This window comes from Borostomias antarcticus, assembly GCF_949987555.1.
Source record: "Borostomias antarcticus genome assembly, contig: scaffold_487, whole genome shotgun sequence".
Lineage (NCBI taxonomy): Eukaryota > Metazoa > Chordata > Actinopteri > Stomiiformes > Stomiidae > Borostomias > Borostomias antarcticus.
This window is the reverse complement of record NW_028176781.1, coordinates 1,025-17,500: the sequence shown is the minus strand read 5'-3', so window position 1 is coordinate 17,500 and position 16,476 is coordinate 1,025. Positions and strand designations below refer to the sequence as shown.

At 53.2% G+C, this 16,476-nt stretch overlaps 1 protein-coding gene across 1 annotated transcript in view; it reads left to right on the top strand.

Moving 5' to 3' along the window:
• Nucleotides 1-16,106, top strand: part of LOC311328142 (transformation/transcription domain-associated protein-like) — a gene marked incomplete at both ends in the record, with an annotated part of 27,077 nt that extends 10,971 nt beyond the window's left edge. The window contains 7 exons of the mRNA XM_084462162.1: nucleotides 1-178; nucleotides 2,454-2,572; nucleotides 2,795-2,941; nucleotides 3,937-4,037; nucleotides 6,961-7,021; nucleotides 7,133-7,273; nucleotides 15,945-16,106. The exon at nucleotides 1-178 is cut by the window's left edge and continues 18 nt beyond it. Coding sequence (XP_084318288.1) covers nucleotides 1-178; nucleotides 2,454-2,572; nucleotides 2,795-2,941; nucleotides 3,937-4,037; nucleotides 6,961-7,021; nucleotides 7,133-7,273; nucleotides 15,945-16,106 — 909 coding nt within the window. The remainder of the gene's footprint in view (nucleotides 179-2,453; nucleotides 2,573-2,794; nucleotides 2,942-3,936; nucleotides 4,038-6,960; nucleotides 7,022-7,132; nucleotides 7,274-15,944) is intronic.
• Nucleotides 16,107-16,476: the final 370 nt, after the last annotated feature.

The window sequence follows — 16,476 nt, the reverse complement described above, 5'->3', positions numbered from 1 at the left end:
GAGCTCCAGGAGGCGGCCCAGATCAACGCCGGCCTCCAGCCCGCCAACCTGGGCCGCAACACAAGCCTCCACGACATGAAGACGGTGGTGAAGACCTGGAGGAACCGCCTGCCCATCGTCTCTGACGACCTCTCCCACTGGAGCTCCATCTTCATGTGGAGGCAGCACCACTACCAGGGTAGGACACGCACACACGCGCACACACACACACGCACACACACACACACACACACACACACACACACACTAGTGTTTTGTCGCGATACCAAAGTCGATACGCTAAAAGTATCTTGATAGTGATACTGAAACAATACCATGGCTCAACACCTAAGACATCAGGAAAAGTAGGCTAATGGAATAATACAATGTCAGGTGTAGCCGACTGATCTGTTTGCTGTCTGCAGAGGCGGAGCAGGAATGTCAACTAAACTAAATAAATGACATATATATTTTATTATTTTATTCATTAAATGAAAAAAAACTATACTTTGTAAAATAATAAGCTTGGGATGCTACAATTATAAGCCGGAAGTGTCATCTCCACTAGTCTGACACTGATTGAGTTGCTATTCAGATTCAGGGGCGGGAGCCAGGCTACTGATCCTCTCCTTCACTCTGTCAGCGTGCAGCAGAGCGGGTCACAGCAGAGCGGGTCACAGCAGAGCGGGTCACAGAGCAGCAGAGCGGGTCACAGCAGAGCGGGTCACAGCAGGGCGGGTCACTGCAGAGCGGGTCACAGCAGAGAGGGTCACAGCAGAGCGGGTCACAGCAGAGAGGGTCACTGCAGAGAGGGTCACAGCAGAGAGGGTCACTGCAGAGAGGGTCACAGCAGGGCGGGTCGCAGCAGAGCGGGTCGCAGCAGAGCGGGTCACAGAGCAACGGTGTTCACGTCACGGCATGACGAGCTCCAGAGTTCACAGATCGACTCATTGATGTTATGAGGTTCCCCAGCTATTAGCATTGGGTTTAAATCTGAAATATTACAGAATAGGCGCGTTTGCTTTTGTAAATCCTCTGCCACCGTCTAGAGTAACCGACTGAGCCGCCCTCAGCCCTTTCACTTTCCTTCCAGAACGGTCTTTGCAAACTGTTTTACAACTTTTTTCCGTTAGATTTGTGTTTGCCCCAAACATTTTCAGAAATAAGCGAATGGTGTGAAAGTAGTTTGGTGAGCTGGACAGACGGTTGACATGCACACGGAGTAGCAGAGAGGACAGGGAGTAGCAGAGGGACAGAGAAGCAGATCGCAAAACACACACACACACACACACACACACACACACACACACACACACGCACTGCCCCAGAGGGACAGACTAGCAGAGAGGGAGAGAGACGCACACTGCCCCGACACACTGCCTCGACCCAACTCAGAAATATGTCTCATTTTTAAAGTACCGGTACTAATAAAATGGGGTATTGTAGCGTTTTTGATGGCAGGGTATCACGGTACCTTTCTAGTGCAACACACACACACACACACACACACACACTCACACACTCACTCTCACAGGCTCTAAGAATAACACCTGTGCGTGCTCTCACATCTTTTGCTGACATGGACACACACACACACACGCACACACACCGTTTCAAACAGAGTGCCTGCTGGTCTCAAGATGGGGTCTTTTTTGAAAGGCCACGCCGAACTGAGCCCCTCAGGCGTTCTGTGCTTCCAAAATGTCAGCTCTCCAAAGCACGCTCTCACCGCAGGACGTAGCCATCACACACACACGCGCACACACACACACACGCGCACACACACACGCACACACTGTGATGCTCGGCTCTGTCCCGCTTTTTGAAAGTGCTTTTTGAAAGAAGCAGCGATCAGAGGATGCAATGCATCAAAAGCAGCCCGGGCTCAAACCAGGAATCCACTCAAACGATTATTGAAATTTTCACACACTCAGACCGAGACTGACGGACGCCCGGCCCTCCAGGGGCCCCACGATGCACCAGACCAACACAGCCCCGCGCCATCACCTGCGACGCCACCGCGCTCGCCGCGTCCACTCTTGAAATCCACACTCTGTATCTGTCCAGGGTGGTCGTAGACCAGCGGCTCGAGCGTCTCACTAGTGACCGGAAGGTCGCTGGTTCAAGACATAATCGTTGCCCTGGCTACCTTTGTGTGTGTGTGTGCGTATGTGTGTGTGTGTGTGTGTGCGTATGTGTGTGTCGGAAAAAAAATCCTAAGTATGTAAAGTACAATGGCAACAAACTAATTCTGATTCTTGAGCAAGGCACTTAACGCTGACACGACTAGCTCGAAACATCGTTAAATACCTTTTGGATAAAATGACTAAATTGGTTATTAATGTGTCATGTTTCCTCCTCCTCTTCTCTCTCCTCCCCTTCTCTCCTCCCTCTCTCCTCCTCCTCCCCCTCTCCTCTCCTCTCCTCCCCCTCTCCTCCTCTCCTCTCCTCCCCCTCTCCTCTCCCTCCCCCAGCCATCGTGACGGCGTACGAGACCAACACGCAGCACGACCCCAACACCAACAACGCCATGCTCGGCGTGCACGCCTCCGCCTCCGCCATCATCCAGTACGGCAAGATCGGCCGCAAGCAGGTCAGCTGGCGGCGGGGTCACCTGTCCTTTCACGACGCAGGGGGGGAGAGGGAGGGGGAGGGAGGGGCAGGCGGGGGCGGGGGTCACCTGTCCTTTCATGACAGGGGTGGGGGGGGGGGGGGGGGCGTTTCCATTAGACCTAATTGTTCGGTGGCCAGGTCTCAGTTTGTAATGTGTGTGTGTGTCTGTGTGCGTGCGTGTCTGTGTGTGTGTGTGTCTCAGGGCCTGGTGAACGTGGCTCTGGACATCCTGAGTCGTATCCACACCATCCCCACCGTGCCCATCGTCGACTGCTTCCAGAAGATCCGGCAGCAGGTCAAGTGTTACCTGCAGCTGGCCGGGGTCATGGGCAAGAACGAGTGCATGCAGGTAGGACAGAGCTCACCGTGTGTGTGTGTGTGTGTGTGTGTGTGTGTGTGTGTTTACGTATGGTAAGAGAGATCACCTAGTCTGTGTGTGTGTGTGTGTGTGCGTGCGTATGGTAAGAGAAATCACCTAGTGTGTGTGTGTGTGTGTGTGCGTATGGTAAGAGAGATCACCTAGTGTGTGTGTGTTTGTGTGTGTGTGTGTGTGTGTGCGTATGGTAAGAGAGATCACCTAGTGTGTGTGTGTGTGTGTGTGTGTGTGTGTGTGTGCGTATGGTAAGAGAGATCACCTAGTCTGTGTGTGTGTTGTATTTTATTGTTTTATTTATCAGGGACAATGCACGCCAATCTACAGACAACAAACTGTAAAGGAGCCAGAGTTGACCTAAGAGGCTGGTTTTCATCGGCTATCCCTGACCAGATGTTTAAGAGGCAGCCTAACGTGTGTGTGTGTGTGTGTGTGTGTGTGTGTGTGTGTGTGTGTGTGTGTGTGTGTGTGTACAAAACATGGAGAAGCAGCATTCAGTTTTTATGCTCCACATATCTGGAACAAACTTCCAGAAAACTGCAGGTCTGCTGCAACTCTTGGTTCTTTTAAAACAAGCCTGAAGACTTTTCTTTTTGCCACTGCTTTCTAAGATGTTTATCAGTATACTTCCCTGTAACTTTTATTCCTGTATTCTATTTGTCCTGCTTTTTGTTTAAATGTCTATAATGACTTGCTTTTTGTTTTAATGCTTTTAATTTGTCCTGCCTTTTGTTTTAAACGTCTTTAATGTCTTGCTTTTTGTTTTAATGCTTTTAATGTCTCATGTAAAGCACCTTGAATTGCCCTGTGGCTGAAATGTGCTATATAAATAAACTTGCCTTGCCTTGCCGTGTGTACACGCTGGTGAGACGGTCCAGCTGGCCAGAGGCGGTCTCTCTTGGTCCCTCTCTCTCTCTCTCTCTCTTTCCTTCATTCATCATGTTTGTTCTCCTCCTGCCTCCCTGGTTCAGGGTCTGGAGGTGATCGAGTCGACCAACCTCAAGTACTTCACCAAGGAGATGACCGCCGAGTTCTACGCTCTCAAGGGCATGTTCCTGGCCCAGATCAACAAGTATGTACACCTCTCTCTGTCTCTCTCTCTGTCTGTCTCTCTCTCTCTCTGTCTCTCTCTGTCTCTCTCTGTCTCTGTCTCTATCTCTCTCTCTCTCTCTCTCTCTGTCTCTCTCTCTATCTCTCTCTCTCTCTGTCTCTGTCTCTGTCTCCATCTCTCTCTGTCTCTATCTCTCTCTCTCTCTCTCTCTCTCTCTCTGTCTCTGTCTCTGTCTCTATCTCTCTCTGTCTCTGTCTCTCTCTGTCTGTCTCTCTCTCTCTGTCTCTGTCTCTCTCTGTCTGTCTCTCTCTCTCTCTCTCTGTCTCTGTCTCTGTCTCTGTCTCCATCTCTCTCTGTCTCTATCTCTGTCTCTCTCTCTGTCTCTCTCTCTGTCTCTGTCTCTGTCTCTATCTCTCTCTCTCTCTGTCTCTCTCTGTCTCTCTCTCTCTCTCTCTCTCTCTCTCTCTCTCTCTCTCTCTCTCTCCTCTCTCTCTCTCTCTGTCTCTGTCTCTTTCTCTGTTTCTGTCTCTCTGCCTCTCTCTCTCTCTCCTCTTTCTCATCGCTTCTCTCTCTCTCTCTCTCTCTCTCTCTCTCTCTCGTCACTTCATTGTGTGCTGTGGGAACCCACAGGGGAAGTGATTACAGACTAGCCCACTCTCCTGTCATTGGTTCTTCACATCGCCTAGGCAACAGTGTCAGAGCCCGCCCCCTCCGCCCCATGGTGAGACACTGCGTGCGATATATAGCAGTGTCATCAATATGCACCCGTGTCATCAACATGTGACCATGTCTCTGTGGCATGTTCTCCCTGCAGGAGGTGACTGGGTTCAAATGAACTCTATTATATCATAATGTATAACTTACTGCTTTCAATTCATGTAGAACCATTAGTTTGAGGGTTATTTCCATATAACGTTGCCTATATGCACAGGGGTGTGACAGCGTTCACACAGAGACCAATTGGTGCACAGAAAAAATATGATATTAGGCTGCTTTTTAGCATAATGAGAACTAGTTCAACACAGCTCTGACTGGATGTTGAAAGATTGTTCTGCGGAAGATTCTAGTAATTTGACCAAGTTCAGCCCAGCTAGAAGCTGGTCCCTGGCGTGGTGTTGAGAGGCGGTCTAGGGGAGATGCTAATGAGCTGCTCCTGCTGCTCTGCCATTGGTAGAAAAAGATACTTTTATCGCTGATTGCCTTTGCCTGCCCAAGAGATCCCCTGCTGTTGCTGGTGTCTCTCTCACACACACACACACACACACACACACACACACACCTCACGTGCCACCCTCTCCTCATCATCTCTGGCATGCGTTTGCCCCCACAGGGGTGAAAGACATATTGGGGACGTCTTATTAAATATATGCGCAGCCGAATAATTAACTCACTGGTAATTTGCAGGAATCTCTGTGATCAGCAGAACTGTTCCGCACCTCAGCAGGGCCTAATGAAATCATTAAACCCCCCCCTCTAGGGTAGGACGCTCAGCAGGGAGGGGCGTGTGCGTGTGTGTGTGTGTGTGTGTGTGCGTGCGCACTTGTGTGCGTGTGTGTGATGGAAAGTGGTGTGGGTAGCGTCGGAACAGCTAAGTGGGTGCATGAAATTTGACACTTGGTTCGTCAGTTCTGTTCCTGTTATGCTGAGGAGAACCGGTCTATGGACTCTGACACGGGCACGGCGAGGACGACTATGAGCCCATGAGCCAGTGCCGTTGGACCCTGTCGCTGGCTCCCAAAGCAATCAAGCCCCCGTTTCTCCATCACCCGCCAAACGCCCGTTTATAATGATGCATTCTAATTATAATTGGTTGGCTGGGGAGACATTTAGCAGTAGATGCGTGCGCTCGTTTTAGAACCGCACCCCACCTGAGCTGTATAGAACTCCTGTTGACGTTCCTGTCTGAATGACGGGGGGGAGGGGGTTCCTAATCTTTATTTATGTATTATCAATCCTGAACATGGGGGTAGAATCAGGTTATTCAGAGTCTATGCCTGGAGGGAGAGAAAGCACACTGAAACAGCTGATGGTTCAGAATAATATGTCAACGTCAGCAGAACCCACTCCGGTCAAACAGAAAGGTTCAGGGCCCGTCGTTCTCCGACAGCTATTCACACGGAGAGGCGGAACACTGGGAACATTCCACATTCCAGAACCAGGAGAAATAAATCCCTCAAGGATTCTCAAGTTTATCTGCTCAGCTCTCTCTCTCCTCTCTCTCCCTTTCTCTCCCTCCCTCCCTCCCTCCCTCCCTCTCTCTCCTCTCTCACTCTCTCTCTCTCCCTTTCTCTCTCTCCCTCTCCCTCCCTCCCTCCCTCCCTCCCTCCCTCCCTCTCTCTCTCTCCTCTCTCACTCTCTCTCTCTCCCTTTCTCTCTCTCCCCCTCCCTCCCTCCCTCCCTCTCTCTCTCCTCTCTCACTCTCTCTCTCTCCCTTTCTCTCTCTCCCTCCCTCCCTCCCTCCCTCCCTTCCTCTCTCTCTCTCCCTCTCTCTCCCTATCCCTCCCTCCCTCCCTCCCTCCCTCTCTAAGCCCCTGTTCTTCAGAGTGAGAGTGTGTTTACAGATCCATAGAGCCATCACCTGGCCCCCTGACGCCTGTGATACGGGATGCCGAGGCGCAATATTAAGCTGAGAGTTTCGCCTTCGTATTAAACACTGATGAGCTCAGCGCGATACGGTCCCGCTGGCTGCGCTCGCTCCGCGCGCCCGAGTCTCCCTGACTGATACGTCCTGTCACATTAAACACTTCCTCCCGAGCAGCGGGGCGGCCGGGGGCCCTCGGGACGCCGGGGAGGGAGGAGGGGCCGCTTGAAAGATGATGCCGGTTCACGCGGAGCACATATTCAGATGGTGATCATCGCTCTAATTTATATCGCTCCCGCTCAATCTCTCTCTGTTTTTCTCCCGCTCTATCCTTCACCCCCCCCCCCTGCCCCCCCCCCCCAGGTCGGAGGAGGCTAACAAGGCGTTCTCGGCGGCGGTGCAGATGCATGACGTGCTGGTGAAGGTGATGATGCTAACCGAGCTGTTTTTTTTTGGAGTGTGTGTTCTCCTAGAGGACCGCTGATGGGCTGCCTGGCCTGCTGATTGCTTAACTGATAACCCCCCCCCTCGTCAGGCCTGGGCCATGTGGGGGGACTACCTGGAGAACATCTTCGTCAAGGACCGGCAGCTGCACCTGGGCGTTTCGGCCATCACCTGCTACCTGCACGCCTGCCGGCACCAGAACGAGAGCAAGTCGCGCAAGTACCTGGCCAAGGTGAGACGCCGGCAGCTAGTGTGTGTGTGTGTGTGTGTGTGTGTGTGTGTGTGTGTGTGTGTTTGCTTTAGTTATTCTCTGGAAAGCAGATGAACATTGGATACAGAACCAGCGAAGGCGAGAGAGAACAGTTTTTTTTGTTGTTGCACAGAAAAAGTCATTGTGTTCCCTGGAGAAAAAAAACTAGCCATTTTCCTGCCAGCGCTCCTGTAAAGCAGCTCTCTCTCTCTGGGCTCAGCTCTCTCTCTCTGGGCTCACCCCACACAGCTCTCTCTCTCTCTGGGCTCAGCTCCACACAGCTCTCTCTCTCTGGGCTCAGCTCTCTCTCTCTGGGCTCAGCTCTCTCTCTCTGGGCTCAGCCCACACAGCTCTCTCTCTCTGGGCTCAGCCCCACACAGCTCTCTCTCTCTGGGCTCAGCCCCACACAGCTCTCTCTCTGGGCTCAGCTCTCTCTCTGGGCTCAGCTCTCTCTCTCTGGACTCACCCCACACAGCTCTCTCTCTGGGCTCAACCCCACACAGCTCTCTCTCTGGGCTCAGCTCTCTCTCTCTGGGCTCAGCCCCACACAGCTCTCTCTCTCTGGGCTCAGCTCTCTCTCTGGGCTCAGCTCTCTCTCTCTGGGCTCAGCTCTCTCTCTGGGCTCAGCTCTCTCTCTCTGGGCTCAGCTCTCTCTCTCTGGGCTCAGCTCTCTCTCTCTGGGCTCAGCTCTCTCCAACAGCAGGAAGCAGTCCGTCCGCAGCTCGCCATCCACCCTCAGCACAAGCAGGGGCGGAGTCTCTCCCCGTTAACAGCTAGAACCAGGAGGTGTGTGGCGTGAATGGGCTCCCGTGGCCCCGGGGTCAGGACAGTAATGGCCTGCCCCCCCCAGGCCCGTTCAGCCTGACCCCCCCAGGCCCGTTCAGCCTGACCCCCCCCAGGCCCGTTCAGCCTGACCCCTGGCTGACAACCGGACCGCACAGCGCCGGGCGGTCGATACCACGCTGTCCTGCCCCTGGTTCCTCCTACCGGTGATGGGGAACTGTTCTGTCCCTGGTTCCTCCTACCGGTGATGGGGAACTGTTCTGTCCCTGGTTCCTCCTACCGGTGATGGGGAACTGTTCTGTCCCTGGTTCCTCCTACCGGTGATGGGGAACTGTTCTGTCCCTGGTTCCTCCTACCGGTGATGGGGAACTGGCAGAGAGGCTGCTGCCGTACGCATGTCCAGATACATCAGCCAGATACAGGAGAATAGAACCACCGGGGAATAGAACCACCAGGGAATAGAACCGCTAGAGAATAGAACCACCAGGGAATAGAACCACCAGAGAATAGAACAGCCGGGGAATAGAACCGCTAGAGAATAGAACCGCCAGGGAATAGAACCGCCGGGGAATAGAACCGCCAGGGAATAGAACCACCAGGGAATAGAGCCGCTAGAGAATAGAACCACCAGGGAATAGAACCACCAGGGAATAGAGCCGCTAGAGAATAGAACCGCCAGAGAATAGAACCGCCAGAGAATAGAACCGCCAGAGAATAGAACCGCCAGGGAATAGAACCACCAGGGAATAGAACAGCCAGGGAATAGAACCGCTAGAGAATAGAACCACCAGGGAATAGAACCACCAGAGAATAGAACCGCCAGGGAATAGAACCACCAGGGAATAGAACCACCAGGGAATAGAACCACCAGGGAATAGAACCACCAGAGAATAGAACCGCCAGGGAATAGAACAGCCGGGGAAATAGAACCACCAGAGAATAGAACCACCAGGGAATAGAACAGCCAGGGAATAGAACCACCAGAGAATAGAACCGCCAGGGAATAGAACCGCCGGGGAATAGAACCGCCAGGGAATAGAACCGCCAGGGAATAGAACCGCCAGGGAATAGAACCGCCAGGGAATAGAACCACCAGAGAATAGAACCACCAGGGAATAGAACCACAAGGGAGTAGAACCGCCGGGGAATAGAACCACCAGGGAATAGAACCACCAGAGAATAGAACCGCCAGGGAATAGAACCGCCAGGGAATAGAACCGCCAGAGAATAGAACCGCCAGGGAATAGAACCGCCAGGGAATAGAACAGCCAGGGAATAGAACCACTAGGGAATAGAACCACCAGGGAATAGAACCACCAGAGAATAGAACCACTAGAGAATAGAACCACCAGAGAATAGAACCACTAGAGAATAGAACCACCAGAGAATAGAACCACCAGGGAATAGAACCACCAGAGAATAGAACCACTAGAGAATAGAACCACCAGAGAATAGAACCACCAGGGAATAGAACCACCAGGGAATAGAACCACCAGAGAATAGAACCACTAGAGAATAGAACCACCAGAGAATAGAACCGCCAGGGAATAGAACCACCAGGGAATAGAACCACCAGGTAATAGAACAGCCAGGGAATAGAACAGCCAGGGAATAGAACCACTAGAGAATAGAACCACCAGAGAATAGAACCACCAGGGAATAGAACCACCAGAGAATAGAACCACCAGGGAATAGAACCGCCAGGGAATAGAACCACCAGAGAATAGAACCACCAGAAAATAGAACAGCCAGGGAATAGAACCACTAGAGAATAGAACCAACAGGGAATAGAACCACCAGAGAATAGAACCACCAGGGAATAGAAACACCAGGGAATAGAACCACCAGGGAGAATAAAACCATGCGGGAGTGTAATGGAGTTGAATTGGATAAACTCAATCTTTAGTATAACTTCCGTCCACTCGCGCCGCCGAATCTCTAGATTTTCAGTGGCGTAGCGGCCTAAAGCCCCAAACGCACTGGAAGAGTCAATTGACGCGCTTCATTTGACTCGCCTCATTTGACGCTCCTATGGCGCACTGCAGGCGTCAGCTTTGATAGGGAGCTGATTTAATTTAGATTGATTTGTCCCCATTAGACGATCCAAAATGTAAACAGGTTGGGAGTAGAAGCGTCAAGGCAGTTTGACTCGCCTCAAAACGCTTTTGGTGCGTGATCGGCCATTTAAAACAATTGGCGTACTTCAAAACGCTAGCGTCAGACTCTTCCAGGTGTTCATGAGCGGTGGTCACTCGGTGTTGGTGAGTCAGAGGTGGAACCCGGTGTTGGTGAGTCAGAGGTGGAACCCGGTGTTGGTGAACAGAGGTGGAACCCGGTGTCGGTGAGTCAGAGGTGGAACCCGGTGTTGGTGAGTCAGAGGTGGAACCCGGTGTCGGTGAGTCAGAGGTGGAACCCGGTGTCGGTGAGTCAGAGGTGGAACCCGGTGTTGGTGAGTCAGAGGTGGAACCCGGTATTGGTGAGTCAGAGGTGGAACCCCGTGTTGGTGAATTAGAGGTGGAACCCTGTGTTGGTGAGTCAGAGGTGGAACCCGGTGTCGGTGAGTCAGAGGTGGAACCCGGTGTCGGTGAGTCAGAGGTGGAACCCGGTGTTGGTGAGTCAGAGGTGGAACCCGGCGTTGGTGAGTCAGAGGTGGAACCCGGTGTTGGTGAGTCAGAGGTGGAACCCGGTGTTGGTGAGTCAGAGATGGAACCCGGCGTTGGTGAGTCAGAGGTGGAACCCGGTGTCGGTGAGTCAGAGGTGGAACCCCGTGTCGGTGAGTCAGAGGTGGAACCCTGTGTTGGTGAGTCAGAGGTGGAACCCGGTGTTGGTGAGTCAGAGGTGGAACCCGGTGTTGGTGAGTCAGAGGTGGAACCCCGTGTCGGTGAGTCAGAGGTGGAACCCGGTGTCGGTGAGTCAGAGGTGGAACCCGGTGTCGGTGAGTCAGAGGTGGAACCCGGTGTCGGTGAGTCAGAGGTGGAACCCGGTGTCGGTGAGTCAGAGGTGGAACCCTGTGTTGGTGAGTCAGAGGTGGAACCCTGTGTCGGTGAGTCAGAGGTGGAACCCTGTGTTGGTGAGTCAGAGGTGGAACCCGGTGTCGGTGAGTCAGAGGTGGAACCCGGTGTCGGTGAGTCAGAGGTGGAACCCGGTGTTGGTGAGTCAGAGGTGGAACCCGGTGTTGGTGAGTCAGAGGTGGAACCCTGTGTTGGTGAGTCAGAGGTGGAACCCTGTGAGCGACGGCGTGCTGCTCAGTAGGAGCGTATTCCCGGCTGCGCGTCTTTATTCCCCGCGGTGTGAACCCAGATCTGGGCCGCCGGTCAGCCGGTCATCAACATGATTGAAGGACACGGAGACCTCGGTGGACACAGCCTGGATAATGACCCCGCAGGAACGTGAGATCACGGCCGCGCTGGTACAGAGCGCTACGCTCACTCACCTGACATTTACCAAACGAGATCCTCTTTAATGGTTATGAGGCTGACCTTTTCAGGAACTGTCCATCTGGGACCATATTACCACTCTGGAGGGAGGGAGGGATGAAGAGGAGAGCAAGAGAGAGAACAATGGAGAGATGAGGAGAGAGGGAGAGAGCAGGGTTTCCGTTATGTACATTTAGCAGCGGTGCCCGGCCGCGGCAAAATGATTACCGCCGCTGCTCCGGAATGGGGTAGTTATTTATTCTTGACTCTGCGTAGCGGCAGACTACAGCGGCGCGTTCAGCGGAACGATCGGCCGTCCGCTCTCTCTCTCCCCACGGACGAGCAAATGGGACGCCGACAGGATGTCAGTCACCCGTGAAGTCATGACGACCAAACAAACAGCACGGGCGTCTTCTCCTCCCAGCCCGGCGACCGGAGCGCGGTCACCTCAGACAGAGCCATGATGGCGTGAGAGGCAGAGCGAATACTAGGATAGGAGAACAAGAAAAAAGGTAGATTTTAACAGTCAGGTGAAGTTGGTTTCGAGTTGGATATTCAAAAAAAGATATTGGGATACCTGGTCTCGTCGTCTTATTTCTCCGACTTCAACCCGGGGTTTAGAGCGGCAATGCAACAGTTCACGACCTGCCGGTTTGTAATCCATGCAAATGGCTAGGGACCGTCAACAAATAACACCGTGCAAATGTCTTTCAATAGCTCCCATGTCATGTGACCCAGTGACTCCAAATCAACACAGAATATTTTACCACTCTATACAATAGGACAGAGCTCCTATTGGATTTTAGTACCTATTTTATATTAATATTTTAATTGGAAATTCATCTCTTTTTTCACTACCTCCCATTCACCCAAATTGACCCAGTCACTCCAAATAAACACATAATATTATACTACATGGTACTACTATGTAGGGCACCCGCTATATGTAAATACTCAAATACATTATGTTCTAAAGTTTGTTTTGCAGTTAAGTGTCATTTTATTTTATATTTTTAAATTGCCGATTTGATATTTACATGCGCACACCACCCAGGGTACAACTAAACCCTTTTCCCACCGCTGCTGAAGAACCTCCTGGAGGAATGAGTGTAGAGAGATGATGTAGGCAGACTGAACAACCTCCTGGAGGAATGAGTGTAGAGAGATGATGTAGAACCTCCTGGAGGAATGAGTGTAGAGAGATGATGTAGGCAGACTGATCAACCTCCTGGAGGAATGAGTGTAGAGAGATGATGTAGAACCTCCTGGAGGAATGAGTGTAGAGAGATGATGTAGAACCTCCTGGAGGAATGAGTGTAGAGAGATGATGTAGGCAGACTGAAGAACCTCCTGGAGGAATGAGTGGAGAGAGATGATGTAGGCAGACTGAAGAACCTCCTAGAGGAATGAGTGTAGAGAGATGATGTAGGCAGACTGAACAACCTCCTGGAGGAATGAGTGGAGAGAGATGATGTAGGCAGACTGAACAACCTCCTGGAGGAATGAGTGTAGAGGGATGATGTAGGCAGACTGAAGAACCTCCTAGAGGAATGAGTGGAGAGATGATGATGTAGAACCTCCTAGAGGAATGAGTGTAGAGAGATGATGTAGGCAGACTGAAGAACCTCCTAGAGGAATGAGTGTAGAGGGATGATGTAGGCAGACTGAAGAACCTCCTGGAGGAATGAGTGGAGAGAGATGATGTAGGCAGACTGAAGAACCTCCTGGAGGAATGAGTGTAGAGATGATGTAGGCAGACTGAAGAACCTCCTAGAGGAATGAGTGTAGAGATGATGTAGGCAGACTGAAGAACCTCCTGGAGGAATGAGTGTAGAGATGATGTAGGCAGACTGAAGAACCTCCTGGAGGAATGAGTGTAGAGAGAGGATGAAGAACCTCCTGGAGGAATGAGTGTAGAGAGAGGATGAAGAACCTCCTGGAGGAATGAGTGTAGAGAGAGGATGAAGAACCTCCTGGAGGAATGAGTGGAGAGAGATGATGTAGGCAGACTGAACAACCTCCTGGAGGAATGAGTGGAGAGAGATGATGTAGGCAGACTGAAGAACCTCCTGGAGGAATGAGTGGAGAGAGATGATGTAGGCAGACTGAAGAACCTCCTGGAGGAATGAGTGGAGAGATGATGTAGGCAGACTGAAGAACCTCCTAGAGGAATGAGTGTAGAGATGATGTAGGCAGACGGATGATGACCAGCTGAGGCGCTGCAGCTCTGATCATACCAGTGCTCAACATGGACCACGCTCACGGATACTACCGCTCACCCAGCTCCAACACCAGCTGTTTATTATCACCAACGCTGATAACCAACCCCACAACCCCCCCTGGGGCTGGGGCTGGGGCTGGGGGTGAGCTAGTCTGGGGTTGGGCTGGGCTAGTCTGGGTCTGGGCTAGTCTGGGCTGGGCTAGTCTGGGCTGGGCTAGTCTGGGGCTGGGCTAGTCTGGGGCTGGGCTAGTCTGGGGCTGGGCTAGTCTGGGCTGGGCTGGGCTAGTCTGGGGCTGGGCTGGGCTAGTCTGGGGCTGGGCTAGTCTGGGGCTGGGCTAGTCTGGGCTGGGCTAGTCTGGGCTGGGCTAGTCTGGGGCTGGGCTAGTCTGGGGCTGGGCTAGTCTGGAGCTGGGCTAGTCTGGGCTGGGCTGGGCTAGTCTGGGGCTGGGCTAGTCTGGGGCTGGGCTAGTCTGGGCTGGGCTGGGCTAGTCTGGGGCTGGGCTAGTCTGGGGCTGGGCTAGTCTGGGGCTGGGATAGTCTGGGCTAGTCTGGGGATGGGCTAGTCTGGGGCTGGGCTAGTCTGGGGCTGGTATAGTCTGGGGATGGGCTAGTCTGGGGATGGGCTAGTCTGGGGATGGGCTAGTCTGGGGCTGGTATAGTCTGGGGATGCGCTAGTCTGGGGATGCGCTAGTCTAGGGCTGGGCTAGTCTGGGGCTGGGATAGTCTGGAGCTGGGATAGTCTGGGCTAGTCTGGGGCTGGGCTAGTCTGGGGCTGGGATAGTCTGGGCTAGTCTGGGGCTGGGATAGTCTGGGGCTGGGATAGTCTGGGCTAGTCTGGGGCTGGGATAGTCTGGGCTAGTCTGGGGCTGGGATAGTCTGGTCTGGGCTAATCTGGGCTAGTCTGGGGCTGGGCTAGTCTGGGCTGAGCTAATCTGGGGCTGGGCTAGTCTGGGGCTGGGCTAGTCTGGGGCTGGGCTGGGCTGGGCTGGGCTAGTCTGGGGCTGGGCTAGTCTGGGCTGGGCTGGGCTAGTCTGGGGATGGGCTGGGCTGGGCTGGGCTAGTCTGGGGCTGGACTAGTCTTGGACTGGGGCTGGACTAGTCTGGGACTGGGGCTGGACTAGTCTTGGACTGGGGCTGGACTAGTCTGGGTCTGGGGCTGGACTAGGCTGGGACTGGGGCTGGGCTAGTCTGGGACTGGGGCTGGGCTAGTCTGGGACTGGGGCTGGGCTAGTCTGGGGCTGGGCTAGTCTGGGGCTGGGCTAGTCTGGGACTGGGGCTGGACTAGTCTGGGACTGGGGTTGTTTGTAGCTGGGCTTCTGTGGGTCTGTCTGGCAGTGTGTTTTAGTCTGATGGATGAGGGGGATGGAGGGTGATTATCTGTAATTATACACAAGCTGTGTGGCCTAGCTGACTCACTGAGGGGGCAGGGGGAGGGAGTGGGGTTAATGTCTCCATCAGAGCCCCTGCTAACCTGTGTGTGTGTGCGTGTGTGTGTGTGTGTGTGTGTGTGTGTGTGTGTGTGTGTGTGTGTGCGCGCGCCTAGCTTTCATTGTACTGCTGTATCCAGCTACCAAAGTTAACATTCTGTCTCCCTCTTTCTCCCTCTCATCTCTCTTTACCTCCACCCCTCTCCATGTTCTCTCTCTCCCTCCCTCCCTCTCTCCCTCCATCTCTCTCTATCCATCCCTCTCTCCTTCTCTCTCCCTCCATCTCTCTCTCTGTCAATCGCTCTCTCCTCTCTCTCCCTCCGCCCTCTCTCCCTCCACCCCTCTCTCTCCCTCTGTCCCTCTCTGTCAATCACTCTCTCCTCTCTCTCCCTCCGCCCTCTCTCTCCCTCCACCCCTCTCTCTCCCTCTGTCTCTCTCTCTGTCCCTCCCTCTCTCCTCCTTCTCTCCCCCTGTCTCTCTCTGTCCCTCCCTCCCTCCTCCTCCTCTCTCTCCCCTGTTTCTCTCTGTCCCTCCCTCTCTCCTCCTTCTCGTCTGTCTCTCTCTGTCCCTCCCTCTCTGCACCTCCTCTCTCTCCCTCCCTCTCCTCCTCTCTCTCCCCCCTCTCTCCCCCTGTCTCTCTCTGTCCCTCCCTCTCTCCTCCTCCTCTCTGTCTCTCTCTGTCCCTCTCTCCTCCTCCTCTCTCTCCCTCTGTCTCTCTCTGTCCCTCCCTCTCTCCTCCTCCTCTGTCTCTCTCTGTCCCTCCCTCTCTCCTCCTCCGCTCTCTCCCTCTGTCTCTCTCTGTCCAGGTTCTCTGGCTGCTGAGCTTTGATGATAAGAACATGCTGGCCGACGCTGTGGACAAGTACTGCATCGGTGTTCCTCCGATACAGTGGTTGGCATGGATACCGCAGCTGCTGACCTGCCTGGTGGGGTCGGAGGGCAAACCCCTGCTCAACCTCATCAGCCAGGTGTGTGTTTGTGTGTGTGTGTGTGTGTGTGTGTGTTGATTTATTTGAAAAAGGCACACTGATCAACAATTGATCAACAGACATGCTGTAAATGCGCCAGAATTATCCTATCCTTAGTTTTCACCTGCTGTGCCTGGCCAGATTTGAAAAGGCAACCTAAAATCTCTGTGTCCTCCCGTCTGTCCGTCCGTCTGTCCGTCCGTCTGTGTTTGTTTGCGCGTGTGTGTGTGTTTAAAAAACATTTGGCAGTGCATCTGTGCATGTGTGAGCATTAGCGTGCTCCAGTCAGCCTAATCGAGATAGATTAACAGCACTCTAGCCAGAGTGGCCCCTCTCCAGAAACCCCCGTTCACCAGATGAAGCGTCCTGA